The sequence below is a fragment of the Leptonychotes weddellii genome, chromosome 13, assembly GCF_054177405.1.
Source record: "Leptonychotes weddellii isolate Sample4059 chromosome 13, ASM5417740v2, whole genome shotgun sequence".
Classification (NCBI taxonomy): Eukaryota; Metazoa; Chordata; class Mammalia; order Carnivora; family Phocidae; genus Leptonychotes; species Leptonychotes weddellii.
Window position 1 is genome coordinate 35274151 of NC_138381.1, and position 27494 is coordinate 35301644.

Here is a 27494-nt window from a genome sequence, read left to right on the forward strand (position 1 = left end):
TGGAAGATCATTTTTTTAAATTTTTTTATTAACATATAATGTATTATTTGTTTCAGGGGTACAGTTCTGTGATTCATCAGTCTTACACAATTCACAGCACTCACCATAGTACATGCCCTCCCCAATGTCCATCACCGAGCCACCCCATCCCTCTCACCCCCCTCCACTCCAGCAACCCTCAGTTTGTTTCCTGAGATTAAGAGTCTCTTTTGGTTTGTCTCCCTCTCTGGTTTCATCTTGTTTCATTTTTCCCTCCCTTCCCCTATGATCCTCTGTCTTATTTCTCAAATTCCTCATATTAGTGAGTTCATATGATACTTGTCTTTCTCTGATTGACTTATTTCGCTTGGCATAATACCCTCTAGTTCCATCCATGTTGTTGCAAATGGCAAGATTTCATTTTGATGGCTGCATAATATTCCATTGTATGTATGTATGTGTGTGTATATATATATATATATATATATATACCACATCTTCTTTATCCATTCATCTGTAGATGGACATTTTGGCTCTTTCCACAGTTTGGCTATTGTGGACATTGCTGCTATAAACATCGGGGTGCACATACCCCTTCGGATCACTACGTTTGTATCTATGGGGTAAATACCCAGGAGTGTAATTGCTGGGTCATAGGGTAGCTCTATTTTCATCTTTTTGAAGAACCTCCATACTGTTTTCCAGAGTGGCTGCACCAGCTTGCATTCCCACCAACAGTGTAAGAGGGTTCCCCTTTCTCCACGTCCTTGCCAACATCTGTCATAGGATTGGAAGGTCATTTGGGAAATTATGCAGAAATTTTTAAAAATTAGACACAGAATGGAAAATTAAAGAGAAAGTTTTTTAAAAAGGAGGATCAGTCTAGGAGGGACAACATCTGGCTAATTAGAGTCAATAGAAAGAGAAAATATGAAGAAATTATTAAAAAAAAACCCACAAACCTTTCAGAACGAAATAACATGCATCACCAGAACAAAAGCCCATAAAGTTATCAGGACAGTAAACACAAACAAAGATCTGAGTCAGTCACATTACCATGAAATTTTCAGAACACACAAGATGAAGAGAAAATCTTAAATAGGGAGGGAGAAAAAAAAAGTCACATATAAAAAATTAGAAAGCCAAAGGACATCACCCAGCAAAAAATGTCCTCAACACTAAAATATATGGGAGTAAAACCTGGAAAATTCTACAGACAATTCTATATCCAGCAAAATTATCAATCAAATATAAGGGTAAAAGTAATTTAAAATAATTTTCTGGTATGTATCTTCTAATAATCTTTCTCAGAAAGTTATTGGAAAATATTCTCCACTGAAACAATAACATAAACCAAGGAAGAAGTCACTGAATCTAAGAAGAGGAGACCCAAAATAGAAGGGGGAGAGGAGGTTGGAAGAATATCTGGAGTGATGTTATGGAGGAAGCCTTGGAGAAGAATCTTTCCAGATTAGAATAAGAAGATAGAATTCCAGGAGAGCAGTGTCCAGGAGAAATACAGAACTGATGAGACAATGGATGGATTTGATGATATGGAAAATGTTCTAAGGGGTTTTATATTTGTGTTTGAGAATTTGGGGAAAATTACTGTTAGTGGCTTAGAATACTAGCCAATTAGAAATAGTGGCTTGGAATACAAACAGCAGCAAAGAAAAAAAAATTAATAACAAGGAAATACAAATTAGGTAAGACAGTGTATGCATTGCTCACTGGTTGGCTCAATAACGAATACCACTATGTCATTCTGGGACACAGCAGGGCACATAAAGCATATTCGAAAGAATATTTTTTCTAAAGATTTTATTTATTTATTTATTTATTTATTTATTTATTTATTTATTTATTTGACAGAGAGAAAGAGTGCACAAGCAGGGGGAGCAGGAGGGAGAGGGAGAAGCAGACTCCCCACTGAGCAGGGAGCCCCAAGCAGGGCTTGATCCCAGGACCCCGAGATCATGACCTGAGCAGAAGGCAGACGGCTTAATGGACTGAGCCACCCAGGTGCCTCCGAAAGAATATTGAAGACTGTTTAACAACGGGACTATTTACGTAGGTGTGGGATGGCCTAAGGAAATGCAGAAGAGGAGGCGAAGCAAGACTAGCAAGTGAGAGAAGCCTGGAGGAGCAATGGAAGGGAACTCTTAGCAGAACCAGATAGGAACCGAAGCCCTGGCAGAGGGGCTGGTTGGTAGGATCCAGGTTCAGCAGAGGATGAAGACAGCTGCAGCAGAGCACGACAGGGCAGGAGAGGCTGCTGGGGGATGAAAACCCCAGGCACTCCCATCTCTCCACCTCTGAATCCTGCCTAGGCTTCCCCTTGACCAAATCCTAGCAGCTGGAAAGCAAGGAAGCTAACTAACTTCATAGTGATTCTACTCCCAGGGAACACTCTTAGCACATCTGAAGGGGGGAAGTGAGAATACTCAGTTCAGTAGCAAAAATGGGTGTTTAAATGTTTTGTTGTAAGGCAAATTCTAGTCTAAGCTATGTGAATATTTAACGTGATATTATGTAACGAAATCTTGGGGATCATAGAGATCTTTGGGTATGAAGAATGTTTCATAATCAAGTGTAGGATGGATTTCTGTGCAATTTTCACACACACACTTCCCCTGTATGTTCATATGTTCATATGACTGCCTCTTTTCTATCATTTTTAGCTTGTTGGCTTATATACTTTTCTCAGAAATGCTTTCCCTCTTGGACACCCATCTCCAATTATTTTTTACATCACCCTATTTTCTTTCATTATTAATGGTTCTCACTCTCTGAACTTATTATATCCTATAGTTTTCATTTCTTCCTCTTCCCTAGTTTCTCTCCCCTCCCATACCTCTGTAGGTCCCCTTGAGGGCAGGGATCCAGTCTATTTTATCTGATGATATATCCCCAGCACCTAGCTGGATGTGTAGCCCAGTAAATAGGATATTCAATAGAACATTTTTAAAACAGTCATATAAGATTTCATCCTGGGTTGTACATATGAGGTAATCAAAAGGGGGCCTGTTCAATATGGCCTAGGTCTCTAGCTCAGGAGAGTGGATGGAGGTATTATTAATAGAAGTCAGGAGTTCAGGAGGAAGAGCAAATTATGGCTACAGAAGTGAGAGTGTGAGAAGAAAGTGTATAGTTTTGACATACTGATTGGGAAGCACCTGTGGGTTATGCAGGTATTTATGTCCAGTAGGTGGTTGAAATGTGGACTTAGGAAAAGGTCTTAATTACAGATTGAGATTTAGAGGTCTTTGGTATAGAAGAGATAGATGAGTCATAAACACAGTTGAGATTTTGCAGGAAAACTCTGCATAGAAAATAGCAGACTCAAAGAGAAGCTTAGTTACACTATTTTTACCAAAATTTATTATGGAGTAGGATAACATAATCCAATATCTTAAGGAAGGAAAATTTATTATGGAGTAGGATAAGATAATCCAATATCTTAAGATAATACCACTACTCCAAATACATGCAGTGTTCAAGAACATTAATGGGGTTACTTGTGTATATTTTTGAGAAGTTAGAGAGTTAGAGAACTCCTAGAAGTTAATGACTTCTTGAACAACAAATTAGTTTTTCATCATAGATGGAAATAAAATTGTAAACTTTACATCTGATGTATGAAGAAATACCCTAATAGTGCTATTTCTTTTCTTACTATATACCCTACACCCACAGCCAACATAGTAGATCAGAACACTTTACATAACTAAGTTATAAGTAACAGAAACAGTACTATTCAGGAGAGGAACATTAACAAAAAGCATAGTATTTTGTTTATGGATATATATAAACACACACCCATATGTAGTCAGGTTTAAACAATGTGTGTTAAATTCATCACTAGATTATTTTCAGTTCATGTTGTCTCATGCATGTTCCCTTTAAAAGTTAATTTCACATTAATATAAAAGCATTATGATTCAGTGACTCTGGCATCACCATTTTGATGGCTTTTCTAATTACTTTAGTTTGACTATTTCATAATTAATACACCTGAAATACCAAAATGGATGGGTAATTTTTACACCCAGATTAAATTAAATTATAATAACCTGTAAGCTTTTATTCCAATATGTAGGAATTAAGATCTCAATTATGTGGCTCTTTCAAGATACACAATTCAGATGGAATTATGTTTACTATATGATTGAACATAATGTTCATCAAAAGTAGCCATGAAGGAATCTATTATGTAGAATGACATTAAGAAGGGATTGTTCTACATTCTGCTCATTCATCCATGCTGACACACCTGTTTCTAATTTTGAAATCATCTATGATTATATCCCAACATCAGTGTTGAAATAACATCATTAGTCAAGTTTCTCTATTTGTTCAAAATGAAAAGATGAAAATCGTGTGCTGTGGCTAGTTTTTTTTTTTTTTTTTAACTTTAATGTATTTTCAAGTCTCTGCTTTCCAGTTGAGTCTAATTTTTTTAAGCCAGTGATGAAAACTCCCAGGATCATACTGAGAAGATTTTGGGTGACTGCCATCTGGGATAAACAAATAGTATCTGAGGGGTCCCTTTTAAAGTACTCAGCCTGAGTTTTGTTGATCTACGTTTATGTAGCCATTTGTGACAAGGAATTTAACCACAGTTTTAACATAAATTGTAGCTTAATCTTGTACTTTAGAAAAACTGGTGTTTTCCTAAAATGAAATGAAAAAAAAATGAAAAGTTTGTTACTCTTAATGTATCTTTTAAAGTGGCATGCGTTTTGTATTTAATTTGAAATAAAATGTTAGTCACAACAGCATTAATACCTCTTAGTTTATTTTAGCCAATAATATATAGATGTTATATGTGGACAAAATAAAATAAATATCAGACTAGAATTGATAAGTGCCAGTAACTAGTTAAATCCCTTTAGGAAGCTCCTTTATGTATCACAGACTTGACTACATTGTCAATAAAATAATACACCTCTTCAGGCTGTCCAACATTATACTCTAGATGGCCATTGCACAGAGTTAGGCTTAATCTTCTGACATCATCATGTTAATGGGATTCCTATATAGTGGCTAATGGCTAACTGCTCTGAAAAATTCTTTACTGCCTCCATTGTGCTTCTCAAAGTTTAACACTAAAAATATTTGTTCTGAATTTTGGTTGCATCTATAATATTTATTCTGAATTTTTATTACAGTTGTAATATTTTTATAGCTAAAGATTCTGACTTAGCTATCATGTTGAGGTTCTTGCCTTGAGGGAAATTTCTAATTCTTAGAATATAATTGTCTGACATTCTTTTTGGACTTCCCATCTTCTGTAGAGTATTTGTTCAAGGTCTTTTGGTCTATAGCAGTCTGAGAATTAAGCAACTCATTTACACACAATTGAGGTCTTCTCTTCTACAATATCTTTTAGTCTCTATTTGCTTTTCTTGCATTTTTTTCATAAAGATAATTGTATACAGGAAAAGAAGTAGAAGAATTTCAGACAAATAGGACTTGTTTATTTTGTTTAAGGGTGGCTGGCAGATATATTAGAGATTTAGGGAGGAAAAAAACATTTTGTTATCCTGGAATTTAGGTTAGTTAGGATGTGAAAAAGTAAAATACTATCTTTCTCAGTTCTTAGTTTGATGAAAGCCATATCTAAACTTGCTTTATCTATATAACACTTTTTGATTTCACACAAAAGGCAAAAAAAAAAAAAGAAAAAAACCTAAAAACTTTAAAGAAACTTTAAAAAAATCTTTTAAGAAAAAAATTTAATTTGTTATTCAACCTTAGATACATATGTTAAAATTTTGGAAACAAGATTAAAAATTAAATGACAAACCATCATCAGATATAACATACAAACAAAACCTAACACCAGCAGAAATAAAGAAATGATAAAGATTAGAGCAGAAACAAATGATATAGAAACTAAAACAACAATAGAACAGATCAAAGAAACCAGGAGCCGATTCTTTGAATAAAATTAATTATGAGAAACTTTCTATATATTGATGCTCTTTTGGGACATTTAAATGGCTCAGAATATTACACTGTTAAGATTTTTTTTTTCCAGTTTAAGTTATGACAGAGTATAGAGTGTTATAAGAGGAAGTAATAGAAAATGTGACTGCCAAGATTGTTCTCCAACTCTGAAGAACTTTGGATGCCGGGAGCTTCTAGGTTTTGTTCTCCAAGAAAAAAGAAACCTCAAAGTCCTTAAAGAGAAAAGCAACATGATAAATAATTTTAAAAGACAGGTATTATGCTAAGCAAAGTAAGTCAATCAGAGAAAGACAGGTATCATATGATCTCACTGATATGTGGAATTTAAGAAACAAGGCAGAGGATCATAGGGGAAGCGAAGGAAAAATGAAACAAGATGAAACCAGAGAGGGAGACAAAACCATAAGAGACTCTTAATCTCAGGAAGCAAACTGAGGGTTGCTGGAGTGGAGGGGGGTTGGGGGGATGGGGTGGCTGGGTATGGACATTGGGGAGGATATGTGTTGTGGTGAGTGCGGGGAGTTGTGTAAGACTGATGAATCACAGACCTGTACCCCTGAAACAAATAATACATTATATGTTAAATAGTTGAATTTAAATTAAATTTAAAAAAAAAAAAGGTTTGAAAAGATGTGGACAAGATTTGAAGGGGAAAACACTAGCCAGAGGGTTATCACATTAGCCCAGAAGAGAGATTATGGGGCTCTGAATTATGTATTCTCAGTGGGGGCTTCTCAGATGTATGCTGATGAGGGTCATTTCCAAGATAGAGCTGAGGGGACTTAAGGTGTTGTTTGACTAAGAGAAGCTCAGTCTAAGAGACGAAAAAAATCTTGGTGTGCTGCATTAACTAGCACAAGATATATTGGTGATAGAACAGGTGTTGTTTTGTTTTTTAATTAAAAATTTTTGTAAGAGGTATCTGGAGAAAAGAACACATAAATTTAATTTCAAAATATTAAATTTAACATACCTGAATTTTCTGTTACTCAGGGATGAGCCTCAGAGGGAAGGTTGATATTAGAAGTAAGAATTTGAGTGTGACGGTTAGGTAGGTAATATCTGACACCAGGCCTGCCATGGAATCACCAGGTAGAGCACTGCAACTGTCTTACCCAAAACAGAATATTTTGTGAAAAGGGACTAAGAAAAAAATAATCTGAGTGTTCTTTTTTTTAATCAGTACAGCCCAAATTGCAAATAAAGGTATGTTTTGAGTTGCTGTAAATGTAGATTTTGGTTTGTTTGTTTATTTATTTATTTATTTATTTATTTATTTATTTTAAAAGATTTTATTTACTTGAGAGAGTGAGAGATCGCATGAGTGGGGGAAGGGGTAGAGGGAGAGGCAGAAGCAGAGTCCCCACTGAGCAAGGAGCCTGATGTGGGGCTCGATCCCAGGACCCCGGGATCATGACCTGAGCTGAAGGCAGATGCTTAACCAACTGAGCCATCCATGTGCCCTGATGAATTCAGGAGAAACAAAAACATCATGATTAGGAAAAAATACTTTTTATCCCCAAAAATACATTAAAATTTAATGTTAAAGATACTGATTTGGTATTGCTTTGTTAAAATTCATTTTTCTGAGACCAAAAATACTATGAAATCATATAAAAACACTAACCAAAAAATTTTTATCTGCAATCCAATTTTAGAACCTCAAAGGAACATTGCCTTTAAATTTTCATTTTGGTCATATTAACAAAGGAACTCAAAATTGAGTGTGAGAAACCTGTAGAAAATGACATTTTTTTTTAATTCAATTTTTTTGGTCGATAATTAAATGGCCCCGTGTTAAAGTTGAAATTTTTAAATGCTAAGTCTATACTTTTATTTTTTGATAGTAAAACTTTAAGGCCATCAGGAAGAATTTTAGAGATGACTTTGCAATGTACTTGGTTACTTCTTGCCAACCAGGTATCTATGCTTACTGGGTTAGGGACTGTATTTACTTTGTAGTTTTATTTAAGCCAATAGTTCTCAAATCTTCATTGTTTATGAAATCATGCCAGTGTGTAAAATAATGCTACAAGGGAGTTTGTTAATGTAATAACCTGTTCTTCTGAGAGTTTGATAAACATCTGGGTAACAGCTATCTTGCTGTGGCTTTGGTTTCTCAAGTCAGAAACACAATCTAGCGTCTCTGTTATTTCACTTCTTACCACTAGGTGACTTGGATTTGGGCAAGAGATTTTGGCCTTATTATCTCAGTGGGTTTGGGAGCATCTTTGCAAAGAACAATCTTCTGTGTTGGCTGTCTTAATTATTTGTATAGCCCGCAAGGGGAGGAGACTATATAGAATGCTCCTAACTGAGCTAAAGAAATGACTCCCTGCATATTACTATATATGTGTGTATGTGTGTGTGTTGATGGCATCATCAGTCACTTCTCATCTCAAGTAATAAGTACATTTACTTTAAGTGCAGACTGTTTTGTTTTTGTTTTGTTTTGTTCTCAGCAGTAAAGCAGTTTAAATGGAAGTTCCGGTTCTCTCAGATCTTTTATGAATTTCCTTGGAAACTCTTAGCAATGTACTTAGTTCTGAAACACTTGCTATCAAATGGAAGAAGAGAAGCTTTTAGGAAGTAGAGCTTTTTCCAATAGTTTACATGTGAAATAAATTGTACTCCCTCACCCCATCTGTACTAAAAAAGCAAAGAAGACATTTAGAGCAGTTACTTAAGTAAAAATGCTTCTGTCATATAGACTGCAAAGAACACGTAAAGATAGGCGACATCCTGTAACAGTTGTCTAGAAAGTTCAGCAAACTGACACTTGAATTATCTGTGTGTTTACATTCTCACAGTGAGAAGCTTGAGGTCTGTGCAAGTCTCTTCACCTTAAAAAGTGGATCACTAGTTCCCTGACCACCTCAATGATAAACTAAAAATAGAACTCACTATTGATGCAACATTGCCTTGCAAACTCCAATAGCTCTAACAATGTAAGGTAAAAGACAAAAAGAAGAAAGATATCTGGATTATTAAACCTAGCAGTAAATTTTATTGGAGTTTTCTAATTACAGATAGAGAAAACTTAATGAAAACAAAGTATACTTAATAGATGGTAGAAGCTATGGTCCAAGAAAAAGTGTAATTCTTGGAAGATATAATAAAGGCAATGTAACATTTTCCATGCAAAAGTTTTTTTAAATCTATTGTCAAAAATTTGAGTGGAATCAATCAAATTTCATTTTTATAGAGAAAGTATCTGCCTAAGGTATTCGACTTAAGGATTCCTTAGGCATCTGCACTTAGGAAGTCAATGTGTATGGCCCAAGTACCAGATCAGGTTCCGCAAATTCAGGTTCATCCCTGTCCAGTTTCTGAGGATAAGGTACAAGGCAGTACCAACCAGTCTTCTCAAAGAGTGCGATAATGTCTACGCTTTTAAATCATTCCCAATCTTGCCCTCCATCCATAAGTAATCACACATCCTATTACAAGCCTATATTTTTTGGAATATGAAATGCATACTTATATACATCAAGGGTATATTTATTGATAAGGCCAGTAATTATAGAAGTAACTGTATTTCTTTAATTTGTTGTATGTTTTTAATCAAAGAAATCTGAATCAAAACAACACTGCATTATCTAGTGCACTGCGGGTGGTCATTAAATCACTGATGCGATCTTATTTTTATGGAATTTTTTTTATTATTATGTTATGTTAATCACCATACATTACATCATTAGTTTTTGATGTAGTGTTCCATGGTTCATTGTTTGCGTATAACACCCAGTGCTCCATGCAGTATATGCCCTCTTTAATACCCATCACCAGGCTAACCCATCCCCCCCACCCCAGAACCCTCAGTTTGTTTTTCAGAGTCCATAGTCTCTCATGGTGCGTCTCCCCCTCCATTTCCCCCCCTTCGTTCTTTCCTTCCTGCTATCTTCTTCTTCTTCTTCTTTTTTTTAACATATAACGTATTATTTGTTTCAGAGGTACAGGTCTGTGATTCAACAGTCTTACACAAGTTTTTAAAGAAAATTTGAACTATGTCTCATAAAAGCCAGGATAGGATTTTGTCTGATTTTTGATGAATAAAATTTATTTCATTGCCTGGATATGCAGTCTTGTAACCTGTTAATATTATTCTCTTTTAAAAATAATCTTCATAGCAACCCAGGGGGCAGACTGTCAGCCTTGAGAAGTTTGGGAACTAATGATTATTAAAAGTTGCTTACAGAGATAAAATGTGACTCTAGGGGATATTTATTTTTTATGTCATTAAAATCTATGCTTCTTCGAAACCAGTAACAGTGATCATTCAAAAGAAAAACTTATATTAAAGTTTTGCCCAAAAGATACGGCAGACCAGATTTTATTGGGACTTTCATATGTTTTCTTTCTCAACATATAGTGGACTGCCAAGAACATTAATAATGCAAATCTGTGTTTGAACACAAATGACTCCCTACAAGGCCTGTTTTGATTATTAATGAAATTAATTATCTGCCTGCTCCATGCAGATACTGTGTTTTGGAATAACAGTTAATAATGAAAGACTAAGGCACATTTTCAAAATAGAATGTTTGATAATACAGGGGCGCCTGGGTGGCTCAGATGGTTAAGCGTCTGCCTTTGGCTCAGGTCATGATCCCAGGGTCCCGGGATCGAGCCCCACATCGGGCTCCCTGCTCAGCGGGGAGCCTGCTTCTCCCTCTCCCACTCCCCCTGCTTGTGTCCCCTCTCTCTCTGTCTCTCTCTCTCTCTCTGTCAAATAAATAAATAAAATCTTTTAAAAAAAAAAAGAATGTTTGATAATACAAATTATTTCTATCATACAAAGAATCAATGAGCAAATATTATGGAGACAATGCCTTCTCCCTCCTCCCTTTTTACTGGTCATCAAGAAACTCCTCTCCTGTGAGTGTATCTTATTGCCATTTTCCAAACACAGAAAAATAGACTGGGATGTTCAGAAGAGCCGTGAGTTTTGCCAAAGTAGAAACTCAAATTTTATCATGTTGCCCAAGTTATTTTCAGTCAAGAAACTGGGAAGTTATGCTAGCTGTGGGCATTGTTTGAGGCCAGCCCCTTCCCAAGGACCTCAAAATTGCTTTGAAGTATGGAATATTCTGCCTTCTTTCAGAGTTTCAATGGCTACATGTCTTTACAGAAAGAATACTTTACAGCCCAGTGGTTTTATTATGCAAATGTGCTTTAGATGTGGTGATTTTCATAAAATCCGCTAGTCTGTGTTAAGAGGAAGAACGTGTCAGGACAGCATATCTGTGTGCCCTTGTTCCATGATCTCAGAAAGACTCTAAAACATTTCCCCCAGAAGCCTTATAGTTCCATGAGTGTACTTTGATATCTATTTCTTTAGAGAAGATAGAAGCCATTTGCATAAAAAAATCCATGGTAAATATCATGGATTCACCTATCAATTTTCTGATAAGCTTTACTCATTTAATAAGTTTAAATTGAATGACTATATCTATATATATATAGATAGATAGATATAGATATATCTATATATTGATATAGAGGAATATATATATAGATATACATAGATATATAGTATATCATTCATATATATATAGTAAATATATATGTATATATATTATATGTATATATATGTGTGTATGTATATGTATGTGTGTATATGTATATATGTGTATAAATACACAGACACACATATATATCATATATATGTCAACCATATGCATGTTGTGCGCTGACTCACCAGAAACCCCCCCCAATCCTGCATGATTGAAACTGCACCCAGGTAACAACTCCCTGGCTCCCACCTACCCCTTCCCCAGCCCCTTGCCACCACCCTTTGACTTCACTTCTGTGTTTGACTGCTTCAGATACCTCGTATGAGTACAACCATGCAAAATTTGTCTTTTTGTGACGGACTTATCTCACTTAGCATTATGTCCTCAAGGTTCATCCACACTGTAGAAGGACAGGATTTCCTTCTTTTGTTAAGGCTGAATGATACTCCACTGTAGTTCTATACCATATTTTTTTTCTTTCTTTCTTTTTTAATTTTTTAAATTTTATTTTATTATGTTAGTCACCATATATTACATCATTTGTTTTTGATGCAGTGTTCCATGATTCATTGTTTGTGTATAACACCCAGTGCTCCATCCAATACGTGCCCTCCTTAATACCCATCACTGGGCTAACCCATCCCCCCCACCCCCTCTCCTCTAAAGCCCTCAGTTTGTTTCTCAGAGTCCATAGACTCTCATGATTCATCCTCCCCTCTGATTTCCCCCCTTCATGTTTCCCTTCCAACTATCTTTTTTTTTTTTTTTTAACATATAATGTATTATTTATTTCAGAGGTACAGGTCTGTGATTCATCAGTCTTACACAATTCACAGTGCTCACCATAGCACATACCCTCCCCAATGTCTATCACCCAGCCACCCCATCCCTCCCACCCGCCACCATTCCAGCAACCCTCAGTTTGTTTCCTGAGATTAAGAATTCCTCATATCAGTGAGGTCATATGATACATGTCTTTCTCTGATTGACTTATTTCGCTTAGCATAATACCCTCTAGTTCCATCCACATTGTTGCAAATGGCAAGATTTCGGGGTTTTTTGATGGCTGCATAATACTCCATTGTATATATGCACCACATCTTCTTTATCCATTCATCTGTTGAAGGACATCTTGGCTCTTTCCATAGTTTGGCTATTGTGGACGTTGCTGCTATAAACGTTGGGGTGCACGTACCCCTTCGGATCCCTACATTTGTATCTTTGGTATACCGTATTTTCTTTCTCTCTTCATCTGTCCGTGGACATCTAGGATACTCTCACCTCGGGCTCGGGTGAACAGCTCTCTTCATGTAATTTTAAATTCAGCTGGAAAGTGCAAATTGTGCCATCTCCAGTCTGTCTCACATTGTTACTTTGCTTTCCTTTTTTTTTTTTTTTTTTTTTTAGTTTTTAGCCAAGTTGTTGAAAATGTGCCTATGTGCTGACTGAATGATGTGGACCGTAGATTTTTTTTTTTTTTCCCATATAGATAACGATAAGATAGTCCTGGTCAAGGCGGAATAGCGCTGTGACTTGACAGTCCCGGCATGCTGTTGTCATTGCAGGACGAATCGGCGCCGGCTGACAAACAGTGTAAGCCGGAGGCGGCCCAGGCCCCGTACTCCGCCTCCGCGGTTTCCGGCTCCCAGGAGGTGCTGTACATCAACGGAAACGGGACCTACAGTTACCATAGTTATCGAGGGCTCGGCGGCGGTCTGCTCAATCTCAATGACGCTTCCAGTAGTGGTGAGTCTTTACTATTTATTGTGCTTTTTCTGTCCGTTTGGGGATAGCAGATTCTCTAAATCTGAGAGGAGAAAATGAATTTACTGTGATACGCAAGAGTACCAATCGGCTAAAAACAAGACCGTTTCATAGGTCACGTTCGTCTCCCTACAAGGATGTCTCCCCGTTCTGTTGCTGTTTCCGAAAGTAGCGGCACTATGATGCAGCTGGATAATTGATGTTTTGCACTCAAAAAAATCTCAACTAGAGAAATAGCAATTTTTTTGTTCTAACCAAATAGTTATACATTCTTCCCCGCCCCCCAAAGCTGTAATGCACGATTTGTCAAGAATAATGACCCATTTTCTCAACGTTCAAAGACGTTTTTAATTTGGAAAATTTGAGGCACCAGGAACTTTACTGACTTGATAAAACACAACTAGTCATTATACCTAAGAACATATGAACGGAAACAACACATAGAAACAACCCGTGGCTCTCCATGCTCCACCAGTGATGAATGGTGTGCTGGGGCCAGCTCATACTGGCTCATGCTTGGTAAACTTTTAGGAATTTCTTGAGCTTATATACCAAAATGAGTTCCAAATGTGTAATATAAAAGGAATAAAATACATGGGTGAATTTCTTATAACTGAGTTGTAGGAAAATTTTCCTAAAGTATACTTAAAATCCAGGGAAAAAATAAATTCCATTTCACACACACATGCACATGCACACACACTTTTGCATGACAAGAAAACATTATACACAAAGTAAAAAATAAATGATAAACTGGGAAATTATTAGCTACCTATACTATAAAAGGTTAATAAGCCAACACATGAAGTTCTTCGAAAAAGAAATGCCCAAAACTATATATTAAAAAAGTAAGGTTAGAAAATGAATAATACACAGTTTCCAAAGAAAGAAATGCAAATATCCCTCAAATATGGGTAAAGTTACTTAACCCCACTCACTCCTAATAAGAGAAATGCAGATAAGCAAAAAGCAAAATATTTACACAATATTCTTTTGACAAGGCTGTGGGGGAAATGAGGATTCTCATGCATAGCTTGTAGAAATGCAAAAAGTCGGGGTGGAATTTGGCAGTGTCTAGAAAAATTAAATATGTAGTTACTATTCAGTCCAGCAATCTCTTTAGGAATCTCTTATTAGGAATTTATCTTAAAGCCATATGGGTAAACATACAAAAAGACATATGCACAAGGCTATTCATTGTAGTGTTATTTATAAGTGCAAGAAAAAAGGATTACCAATAAAAATGTCCACAATAAAAATGTCTATCAATTGATGGTTAGTTGATTCATTTCGAGTGCATCCAAACAAGAGAGTAACATGCAGCTATAAAAAGTGATAAAAAATCTCTTTATGCATTCCAAATCCTGGAAAGTACCTATAGTATGCTAAGATTCATTAAACAAGGATTTATATAATTAAAAAAAATTTTACATAGAGGCAGGAATGGGGGAGAACAGTATGGGAAAGGAATGTAAGTTGGAATTGTGAGTATACTTGGTTTTTATATTTTGTTTTATAAATTTAACTTTGAACAATTTAAACACATAATTATAAACCAAACTGACTTTAAGCATTCCTGATATTGAAAGAAAAATGATGCAAATGAACTTTATCTTTTTAATGAGTGGTTGGCATAGCCCCCACACACAGGAACTTTTCCAAGTGATCTCAAAAACCATTATTTGACTCCAGAGCATGTAAGTCTATGATAAAACCCTATTTTCAGTAATAATATTATTATTTTGGGACTGTTTGTGCATTGTGGTTTAAAGCAAATTTATAATTCTGTGATATCAGTGGAAGTTGGAATTTTTAGCAGGAGGCAAAGTAGATATAGATGTAAAAGCAATACATTCAAACAAAAACTCCATACTCTTGTATTTGAATGGGTAGCTATCAGTGAGACATTTTCTACTTAAAAATGCCTAAAAATAAAGACCAATTTTAATTTGAATATTTGAATTAGGCTTGGTGGGATTTTCATATATTTGGGAGGGAATTGCATTACTAATGTCAAAGGAGTATATACTCTAGAAAATCACTTACCTATATAATACCGGAAATAGGCTTTTAGTGTGTTCAGGGGTGACTCTGGAAAGCTAGGGCTGGCTTTTTGGTCTGCTTTAAAATTAAAGGTGCTCTAAGGACAGGATCACTGAGCTTTAGTCTGAATCAGTTACCTCCAAATCAAAAGAGGGGTGCCTCAAGTAGAAGGGAAAAAAAAGAAAGCCTCTTATTTAGGAAAGAAACTAAGTTTCAAATGTATATCCCGTTTTTTCCAAAGCTAATGAGCCTTCTCAGTTGTTTTCAAGTCTTGTATTTAGACAGCAAATCAGCTGGAATGAGAAAGTTCAATACCAGAAAAGGACAACATAAACAAAAGCTGAACACTCCTTTAGCCAGTAAAGCTGGAAGCTAACAACTCTTTTTAAAAATTTGACATGGGAAATAAGAACTGTTACGTAGTTCAGAACTCAACCACCAGATCAAAACATTTGGGGGAAAAGTGTATTGACTATAGATTTTATTGACAGAAACTTTGTTTTTTAGACTTAAACAGTCATTCATTTATTAAAGTAATTTATTTAACATCAAGTAATAGCAATACCAATCACTTACTGAGTCCTTGTGGTGCTTCATGTAATTTCCATTTATTCCTTACACAGTCCTCTGAGATCTGTTTTGCAATTTTGTGGAAAAATTTTGTAAAATTGAACTTACCCCAACTTAAAAAAATAATGCTTGGGCACCATTTCCTTTTTTTTCTAACATGATTGAAACCCGTTTTGTGAGGCTCAGAGACAGTGAATGACTTTCCCACGGTCCCTCCTTAGTAAAGGGAGGAGCCAGGATCTGAGCACAGGCTTTCTGACATCAGAGGCCACACTGTAAACCACTGAGCTAACAATCTGTGCGGAGGAAGCAAGTGCTGAAGTATGTGATAGTCTCTGGTAAGAACTAATCAACTTTTTTTCTCCAGAGACACTCCTATTCTGGACATTTTATTTAATGGGCGAATCGTACAATATGTGGTCTTTCGTGTTAGGCATCTTTCATTTAGCATGCTGTTTTAAAGGTTCATCTATATTATAGTATGATCAATACTTCATTCTTTTTTATTGCCAAATAATGTTCCATTCTGTGGCTATGCCATATTTTGTTTAGCCATTCAATTGATGGGCACTTGGATTTTTCTCACTTTGGCATTACTATGAATAATGCTATAAACATTTATGTACAAGTTTGTGTATATATGTTATGATTCTTTTGGGCATATACCTGGGAGTGGAATTGCTGGTTCATACATGTGGTAACTATGATTAATTAACATTTTGAGGAAATAATAGACTGACTATGAGATGTCTTTTCATTTGTTATCAATCTTTAAACATTTTTAACTATGTCTTGTAATATTTACAGTACAAGCTTTGCACTTCTTTTACAGCTATTTCCTTTTGTGATGCTGTTGTAGGTGGAATGTTTACTTTAAATTTTATCCTATATTTTTCTATGTTTGGAGGAGTTTGCAAAGTAGTGGAATTAATTCTTTAAATGTTTGGTAGAATTCAGGAGTGATGATATCTGTGTCTGGGTTTTTCTGAGGGGTTTTTGATCACTAACCCAATCTCTTGTTATATGTCCACTTATATTGTCTATTTCTTCTTGAGTCAGTTTAGGTAGTTTGTGTATTTCCAGAAATGTGCCCATTTCAGCTGAATTATCTAATTTATTGACACAGTTGTTCATAGGATTCCTTTATAATCCTTTCTGTTTTCATAAGGTCAGGAGTGATGCGTCCTCTGTAATTTCTGATTCTAGTTATTTGAGTTCTCCCCTTTCTTCTTGGTGACTCTAGCTAAAGGCTTGTCATTTTGCTTGATATTTTCAAAGAACAAGCTTTGGCCTCTTTTATTTTCTGTATTATTCTATTCTCCATTTCATTGATTTTTACTCCCACATTTATTATTTCCTTCATTTTGCTTACATTAAGTTCAGTTTGTCCTTATTTTCCAGTCTTAAGCTGAAAAGTTAAGACATTTATTTGAAGCCCATTTTTCTTCTTCATTTATAGCTATTTACAGCTTTAAAGTTCCTTGTAAGCATTTCTTTATCTCCATCAAATAGGTTTTGGTATATTGTGTTTTTGTTTTCATTCACCTTAAAGTGTTTTCTAATTTCCTTTGTCACTTATTTTTTGACCCACAGGTTATTTAGAAGCATGTTGTTTAATTGCCACATATTTGTGAATTTCCCAAATTTATTTAATGATTTCTAATTTTATTCCATTGTGATTGGAAAACATACTATATATATATATATATATATATATATATTCCAATCCTTTCAAATTAATTGAGGCTTTTTTTATGACCCAGATTGTGATCTATCCTAAAGAATGTCCCATGTGTACCTAAGAAGAATGTGTATTCTGCTGTTGATGGTTGGGTATTTATAAATATGTATTAGGTCTAGTTGGTTTATAGTGTTGTCCAAGTTTTCGATGTTCTTGTTGATCATCTGCCTAGTTATATCCATTATTAAAAGAAGGTTATTGAAGTCTCCAACTACTATTATTGTTTACTTTGCCTTCGTTTCTAATAGTTTTGGTTCATTTATTTTGGGACTTTGTCATTAGGCATATTTATTGTTTATATTGTTATATCTTATTGATGGACTTTTTCATCATTGTAAAATATCCCTCTTTATCTCTAGTAACTTCTTACATCTATTTTGCCTAATATTAGTTATTTCTGTAATATCATGGTGGTACTGCAAATGAAGAGAAGTGTGCAAAACTTTGGACATGGAAGTGACATATAAAAGAATATAGGACAAATTGAGTATTGCTCACCTCTACCCAAATACAACCAAAATAATTTATCTTTGCTCCATAATGACTGTGTAATTTGGGAATCCAATGCCAAGTGAAAATGTAGGGCTTCTTATTTAAAAAGTAAGAATATCAAGATGGTGATAACAGAGCATTACACAAAGCATGGGACTCTTCTGAGCTCAGGATCCTGTGGGACTATACATGTGTCATGCTCCACTTTGCTCCTTTGACTTATTGAGCTAATTGGAAGAAGCACTGTGTTTTCATGAAAAAGGCAGATAGTTACTGGTGGGAAGAAAGATAATATATACAAAGAAGGACAAGATTGAAGACACAAGTGAGAATATGAGAATATTTTGAGTTTTTTGAGGAGAGAGGAGAGAACTTTGGGGCAACTGGCAATCCTGAGTAAATATTGAGAAGGAAATTAAAGGAAAAATTTTGCTATGAATTATTAATGAGTAGGGCACCAAAAATTTTTCTTGCCCTTCAACCCATTCTCCACATTGGAATCAAAATAATTTTTTTAAAAGATTTTATTTATTTATTTGAGAGAGAGAGAATGTGAAAGAGAGAGAGAGCACCAGAGGCGGGAGGGTCAGAGGGAGAAGCAGACTCCCCGCCAAGCAGGAAGCCTGTCGCAGGACTCCATCCTGGGACTCCAGGATCATGACCTGAGCCGAAGGCAGTCACTTAACCAACTGAGCCACCCAGGCACCCCAGAATCAAAGTAATTTTTAAGAAAAGAAAAATCTGATTGCATCACTTCATTATCTAAAACCCTTCTATGGCTCTCCTTGTTCTTAGGAAAATGTCATTAGTTAGCCTTTTATGCCTCAAGGTTCACCCACCTGAACTTTTCTTTGATGTGCCCTTTTCACCCCCATGTCCCTCATTTATTGCTCATCTTTTAAAGCCTTCATTCTGAGTCTAGATAAAATATAGTCATAATTTTCATAGCTTCCCGAGTTTGTCCTTTGAAGCATGTACCACAGGGCATGGACAGATACACACACTACACACCCCTACACAGTATATCGGTATCCATTCCTCAATTTTATTGCTCAGTGCTGCTCAAAAGCCACGTAGAAAATTTGGTATAGATTCTAACTATACAGCCGTATATGTGGTTAGAGAGCAGGTTTTATAAACTAGCAGTTTAAATGTAGGTACTATGATACTATGGTGAGGTTTACCTTGTCTGTAAGTTATCCCCCAAAAAACCCATCATAGGATGATAGGCCTAAAGAGACTTGAGAAATAATTTGGTAGCAACCTCTTTATTTTTAAAAGGCTATGACTAAAGAAACACCCCAGGAAAGTAAGGTGACTTGCTCAAGTTCACACAGGCTGACTTTTTGGTTATTGGATTAATACATCTTTGGTTTTTGTATGTATCTCTTAAGGACACAGTAAAGAACAACTTTGAACAATTCAGACTGTGTACCAAAGCAAAGAAACAGGAATAGGAGAATAACCAGTATGGCATGCAACAAATTTAAAATGGATGGCTTTCTTTGAGCACTGGCTTCGGGATGAGTGTAATGGAGTTTAAAAAAAAAAAAAAAAGCAAAACGTTAGTCTTGGCAAATAACAGCTTCAAGCTTAAACCAAAGAGAACTTCTCTACCTCATGTTTGAAAAATAACTCTGGCTATAATAGTAGTAGCAAGGCAAATGGGTAATTTCAGGTTGTGAAGGAGCTCTAAATAACGTTTTTTCTCAAAAGCACATCCTACCTGTAATACTTGTAATGGCTACTGCTATTTTTTTTTTTTTAAGATTTTATTTATTTATCAGAGAGAGAGAGACAGAGGCAGGCAGAGGGAGAAGCAGGCTCCTTGCTGAGCAAGGAGCCTGATGTGGGACTCGATCCCAGGACCCTGGGATCATGACCTGAGCCGAAGGCAGAGGCTTAACCGACTGAGCCACCCAGGCGCCCCGGCTACTGCTATTTTGATAGTGTTTAGTTTTTGCTTGTTTTAATCACAGAAAGGCAGCTTGATTGGATCAGGCTCACAATTTCCTTTATTTGGGGACTTTCTTCATAAATTCTGGAAACCCCAAACATTCTGACTTTTAAAAGTGGTATTATCTTTAGCTTATTTCTTCACTTGTAAGACCTCAGAATAGTCATTCCCTGTAACATATTTGGAGCTGTGGGGAAAGAAAATATATACATATACATAAATCTTGAGAGCTAAAAAGGACATAGCAGAAGATTAGCATTATATGAGATGCTAACATCATCTCTGATGGCTGACAACTCCAGTTACTCTAAGTTTGAGAATTCTTGATTTTAGGATTTGTAGAGATCTTCTGAATGTGTAGAATGGAGCAGCAACTTTCAAGAGAGCAAGATGAATTAGCTACACATCTGAATTATAAAGCAGATAGGAAGACAATCAGAATTTAAATCATTAAATGGGAAGCAGGATGTGGATTAGCTGCCTAAATAGGAAGGCAAAGATTGAAGGAGATACTATGTTTGTAAAACCTTTTACGCTAACGTAGAAGAACATGAACCCTGTAGACTGTGCTATGTTCAAAAAGAATGCGAGGGCAAAAGAATGAGAAAGGATACCTTAACGGGATTTGGACTTAAAGAGTCCAAAGACTTAAGAGTTTGGGTTCTCATTTTCAAATCACTTTCTTATTAATTTCTTTGGGCTGCTATAACAAAAATGCCATAAAGTGGGTAGCTTAAACAACAAACCTTTATTACTCAGCATTCTGGAGGCTGTGGAGTCCAAGATCACGGTGCGGGCAGATTTGGTATCTGGTGAGAAGCTACTTCCTGGTTCCCAGCTGCCCACTCCTGCAGAAGGAGTGGGGCCTCTCTGATAAAGGCACTCCTCCCATTCCAGAGGGCTCCACCCTTACAACCTAACCACCTTCCAAAGGTCCTACACCTCCACATACCATCACACTGGAGATTAGATTTCAATATATGAATGTTGAGAGGAAGGCAAACATTCAGTCCATAGCAGGCACTTTAAGAGAAACAAAGTTGAGTAAGGCAGAATCACTGACCTCAAGGAACTTACAGGTCAAAATGAGATAAAATATTCTTCCTCTTCTTGTCTAAACATCAGAATCCTTTAAGATTCTGATTAAATAATACTTCCTCGGGGAAACCTTACTGTACCTCGGCACCCTTCCATCCTTTGGGAAAGTAATTATTCTCCTGTTTATGTCTCTATTCTAGCACTTGTCTCCTTGAATCGTGACATAGGTTTTCAGATATTTTCCCTAAATAGATGTGTATTCCTTGAAAGCAGAAACTCTGTCTTGCTCACTATTATATCTCCTGAATAAATATTAAGTGCTCAACCATATTAGCTTAATGAATAATAAATGTTTTAAAAATAGAACACTTGGTGCCAAAAGAGAAAAAGGTGCAAAGAGAATTATTTATGTATATTGGATGGCAGGGGTAAGGGTTGATTTTAAATAAAGCAAAGGAATCAGAAGTAAGAAGAAAGACTAAACTGAATTTGAAGATTCTGTGGGTGAAAGAGGAAGAGTCCAAGAAGCTTTACACACTGCTTAATTTTGAATACAGTAGCAGTAGGAAAGCTTGCCCCTGTTGGAGACTTGATAGCAAGGAAAGGGTGCCCTTCAAATCCTTTATTAGCCAACCTCCATTTGTTTAGCACTGGCAAGGGTCTGCACCCAACAATCCAAATTTTCAAGTTGGAGTGTTATCAAAATGACAGCAGTTACAATTTGTATAAAGAATTTATTCAAATTATCAAACTGAAATGAGAAGCAAGCAAGCAGCCAATCCTCCCGTTATTATCACATCCAATTACATAGGACTTTGGAATGCTTTCTTTCTATCAGGAAGTTCACACTGAGCTGTCTAAAGAGGGCAATTGTGGTTTGCTGCAGTTATCCATTGGATCTCTTGAGTCTAAATTATATGCATAATACGTAAGTTAACTACTGATGTTTCCTCTCCACAAACTCCATTGGGCAGACTTTTCAATTTGTTTTTCAACTGTGATATAAACTGGGCTGATATACAGACCGAAATTTAACAAGACAAAATTGTAGTAATAATGACCATAATAACTAACATTTGTGTGGCAATTTCTAGTTTGCCTGAATCTTTACATCCATTATCTTATTGGCTCCTCACTAATATTCAGGGTTGTTGGTTGTAAAGATGCTTTGGATCAGAACTTATAATTATGAGTCTAAGGAAGGTTGGCCCTAAGTTTCACTACCATTCTAGAGATCATTGATAGTGATATGACTGGCTTTGTGTATGGATAGTGCTTCCCCTTGGCATCAACATTCTGAAGCATCACTTATCATCTGAAATTTTCAGAGGAGTGCTTCTATTCATGCACTGTCTTTGCTTCTCATCTATCCTTCACTCTTCAATCCACTATAGTTGGCTTCTCTCTCACTATTTTGCTGAAACTGGTCAGGGCAAGTTTATCCACGATTCCACTTATTGTCAAACTACAGATGATTTTTGTCCTTTATCTTACCAGATTTCTTGGGTATATTTGTATCTGTTGATGATTAGAGCCTTGAAACATCCACTCTCTTGGCTTCCACGATAATACATTCTCCTGTCACTTTTCTCCTCGGATAATTCTCTTTCTGCATTCTAGGGCTTTCTCTACTTGTGCCTTCCATCCTGGGGTTTTCCTAGCATATCCTGCCCTTGTCCCTTTAATCGTCTTGTCCTGCACACTGCTCAAAGGTGAGCCCGCTAGCTCTTATGGTTTTAGAATATGCCAAAAGGGGCATATCTCACCCAAGCTTTGCCCTGAGCTTCAGATTTTATATCCAGTTGTCAACCAGATCACTTGATCTAGACATCCCGAGAAAATTCATATTCAATTATTTAACAATGAATTCTTCATCTTGACCCCTCCTATTGCCTGCCTCTCATGCAGGAATGCCCTCCCCTGCACCTGACTTATATCAGCTATTATGTTCTCTATGATAATTTTCTGGATGCCTCCCCCATTAAGTTTTCTTCTTATATGTTCCCATGATACCCTAGCCATACCTCTTATTTAACCTGTTATGTGCTCTTTTCTATAATGGACTGTGCTCAGTTTGAGGACAGGCAAGGTGATTTTTTTTTTTGACTATCATAACACTAGCATCAATAAATAACCGGCTTATATTCATGCTCAGTGAATATTACATGGATAAATAAGTGACTCAGAAAGAAATTGTTCCAATAAAACATTGTACCTGTTTAGAGAACTTAACTAAATCCAATTGAGCATGGTAATCATCAGTTAGGATGTCTTCTTAAAGTTTATTCTCTTTTTCTCTTAATATCCTAAAGAGCACAATACTAGAAGAAAAGTGTTTCATATCAAACATTTCAGACAAATGTTTTGAAGTACACAAATTCCACTTTAAAATGTATTCAGATTTAAGTTCCCTGATTCAAGAGAGAAATGTTTACATAGTTATCCAGGGAACTGGCAAGGTGCTCTTTTTACCTTTACCTTATCCTCTTAAATAACTTGTTCTGGTTCACTAGCCACATGCAAAGTAGTGCAGAGGCATGGGGGAGGGATTCATCATCATCCTGCTCTAGAAGACCAGCTGGGTGTTTCTGTTGTGTGAAAAATACATAAGATCTATTACGTAAAATTGTGAGAATAATGATTTTATAGAGTAGAGCCTAAAAGTGATACACAGAAGTTCAGGAATCCCCTATGGTTAATTTGTATGTCATTTCCACAATGGAAAGATCTACATGATGATAACATGTAAAAAAAGATGACCATGTGATCTAATTGAAGTCAACATAGTTGGGATTATGCACTTACTATATCTCAGTAGAGTTCCAATAAACCTGAGTGAGTTTTCAAAGCACATTCTATGGCACATAATAGAGACTTTGTATCTGGTGATTGTGTCATCATGGTGTCCAACTTGTGACTATTCTTAGAAAGCCCATTTCTTCCATGTGAATTCCTTTGATGACCTCTCTTAGTGTATTTCCCTACTTTAAACCCTACTCATTTGTACCCTTATTTTGATTTTTTTAAGTATGTTTCTCAACATCTGTATTATCCAATAGAATAGCCACTAACCACAGGTGGCTATTGAAATTGGAATAAAAAAAATTTAAAATTCAGTTTCTCAGTCACACTGGGACACATTTCAGTGTCTCAGTTGCCAAAGTGGTGAGTGGCTACTGTATCCAATAGCACAGAAGAACATTTCCATCACCACAGAAATTTCTGTTGGACAGTGCTGATTCCAGACACTACTCTGCTCACTCCACACCATTATATTGGCTTTTGGACGGTTTTATTACTGCAGAAAACTTTTTCTACATTTATTCCATCAAGCTCTGTGCGTTTAATTATATATGTATTTTCACTCTTCAATAAAATAAGTGGGGTCAATGAATAAACTTATGGAAACTTAAATGGTGATTTTTAAGTAACAGTGCTTTTAATTCAAACTGCCCAGCTTTTAAATAACTTGCAGTCATTTTAGGGTTCTGAGAAAAGCTAATAATTTGTAACATAGGCATTGAAAACCTCTTTGGCAGAAGCTGGCATTACTTTAAAATTAGAAACAAGACAAATTTTTAAAAAGATTTTCTTTATTTATTTGAGAGAGGGAGAGAGTGAACACACACAAGGGGGAAGAGGGAGAAGCAGACTCCCTGCTGAGCAGGGAGCCCACCCCGGCCCCAGAGATCATTACCTGAGCCCAAGGCAGATGCTTAACCGACTGAGCCACCCAGGTGCCCCAAAACAAAACAAATTTTACAAGAGTTTCATTGTGACAGAATTTTAAATTGTGTGACATTTAGAGAAAGCAAGCCCAAACTGAAAATGTTTGAAATGTGACTCCAGTTTTGCCACTGAGTTCATTCTATTTTTCCAGGTTTTCCCACATGTACCATGATAATAATCTAGAACTGAGGTGAGACTGAACGATTTACACACCTATGTCTTGAGATACATAGAGTTTCAGGGAGATGCTTATTGGTAAATTTTAATGATTGGAAACTATGTTAATCAGTTGCTGGAAAATTGAAAGGAAAATGATACGAATTACCTGCAAAATAAACTGAAATATCTTTCAGTTTATCTGACTGAGCCCCCAAATCTTTCAGCAGGTTTTTGTTCAGTCAGGGAGCCTCAGAGAAAGGGCTCTGAATAAAAGAAGTTAGTGGCCCTGTGTTTTCCATGGACTGCCAAGCACATGTAACTGGTTTTACAGCTCCATATTGATCAGGCTTTCTGGCAGCAGCTTCCTAAGAGCCCTTCTCTACAGTAAAATGGATCTTTTCTGACTGTTAAGATCCTTTTTGTTTTGTGTTTTTGTGTTTGTGCCTACTCACTGAAGGGAAGGAATGAAAAGATGACTCCATTAGTATTCTGGGACCTTTCTTTTTGAGCCTGCTAGGATCCGCTTCAGGGGCTATCCAGGCGGTATGAGTTCCTAATGGTTGGCTGGGCTTGTTTTCCTTATACAACCTCCTTTGAACTTGGACATGTCCTCTGGGAATCTGTCTGAACAAACAAGTTAAATTTTACTGGCCTCACCAGCCCGCTGCTACTCAGGAAGGAGCTCTTTGGGGAGTTCAGAATGTTCTACTTTTCTAGGAAGTCAGAAATATCACTCTCTGTATGAAAATTGAATTAGCCATTTTCTACATTCCTCTTTCCTGGGTTCAGGTACTGATGCATCTTCCTGAAATAGGCACCAGGCTGCTCCTCGGCCTCACTAGAGATCTTGGGTCTGTCTGCCTGAATCACTCCAAGAGGGTAGGAAGGCCAGAGTTGCCTTATTTTTTTCTCTTTCATGTTAACACATTTCAAATGCCAAATGTGATTACAGTTACAATGCTAATATTTCCTTTTGTGGTTTCAAGGCACACAGTCATTTTAAATGACATTTGGCTCTTGACAAACATACAAATGCTTTTTCAGAGAGTCCTCCTTCTATCCGCGTACCATTGCTGGAACTCGGGGAAGTGAGTGAGTCCACAAAGTACAAACTGCCTCCTGTGTTTCTATTTCCACTCAGTCAAATTCAGAATTAACAAATGATTAATGTGTGGTGACTAACATTCTGGCCAATATCGCCGTGATCTCAGGGAAAACAAATTCTCTCTGGTGATTAAACTCATAAGGGAATATAATCCTCTTGAGTACAGTAGTCCCCCCTTATCCGCAGGGGATATTCCCAAGACCCCCAGTAGGTGCCTAATACTGTGGGTAGTACTGAACCATATATATAGTATGTGTTTTCCTGTATTACATACCTATGATAAAGTTTAATTTATAAATTATATTTTTAAATTTACATATTTATAAATTTAGTAATTTATAAATTAGGCTTAGTAAGAAACTAACAATAACTAATAAAATAGAACAAACAATATACTGCAGTAAGTGTTACATGAATGAATGTAGTCGCTCTCTCGGATATCTTACTATACCATACTCACCTTTCTTGTGATGGTGTGAGATGATAAAATGCCTACGTGATGAGATGAAGTGAGGTGAGTGACATAGGCATTGTCACATTAGCATTAAGTCGCTATTGACCTTCAGATGATATCTCAAAAGGAGGATCACCTACTTCCAGATGAAGTTGCCCAGAAGTAACTGAAACCCTGGAAGGGGAAACCATGGATACGGAAGGACTGCTGCACTCTGAATGTATCCAAAAGTAATTTTTACACTAAATTTAGAAATTTTTTTCTGGTTCCTATTTCTGCAAATATAAGTTACTCCATTGTTCCTTGGGGCACTATTGTAGAAATAAACATTTTTTTTTAATTTTAATTCTGGTAGAACATAACATACAGTGTTATATTAGTTTCAGGTGTACAATATAGTGAGTCAGTAATGCTATACTTAGTGCTCATCATGGTAAGTGTACTCTTAAAGCCCTTCACCTGTTTTACCCTTCATCCTACTCACCTCCCCTCTGGTAACAATTAGTTTGTTCTATTTGAGAGTCTTTTTTTTTTTTTTTTTTTCGGTTTGTCTCTTTTCTTTGTTTTGTTTCTTAAATCCACATATGAGTGAAATCATATGGTATTGTATTTCACGGACTTATTTCACTTAGCATTATACCCTCTAGATCCACCCTTGTCATTGCAAATGCCAAGATTTCATTCTTTCTTATGGCTGAGTATATTCCATTGTATAGATATACCACTTCTTTATGGATTCATCTATTGATGGACACTTGGGTTGCTGCCATAATTTGTCTATTGTAAATAATGTGGCAGTAAACATAGGAGTACATGTATCCCTTTGAATTAGTATTTTTGTATTTTTTTAGTAAATACCCAGTAGTGCGATTACTGGATCACAGGGCGATTCTATTTTTAACTTTTTGAGGAACCTCCATACTGTTTTCCACAGTGTACAAGAGGGTTCCTTTTTTTCCCCACATTCTCACCAA

At 36.2% G+C, this 27494-nt stretch overlaps 1 protein-coding gene across 2 annotated transcripts in view; it reads left to right on the forward strand.

The window, feature by feature from the left end:
- Positions 1-27494, forward strand: part of NOL4 (nucleolar protein 4) — a 291164-nt gene that overhangs the window by 220953 nt on the left and 42717 nt on the right. For both annotated transcript variants that reach the window (XM_081801435.1, XM_081801436.1), the window contains one exon: positions 13034-13214. In XM_081801435.1, coding sequence (XP_081657561.1) covers positions 13034-13214 — 181 coding nt within the window. The remainder of the gene's footprint in view (positions 1-13033; positions 13215-27494) is intronic.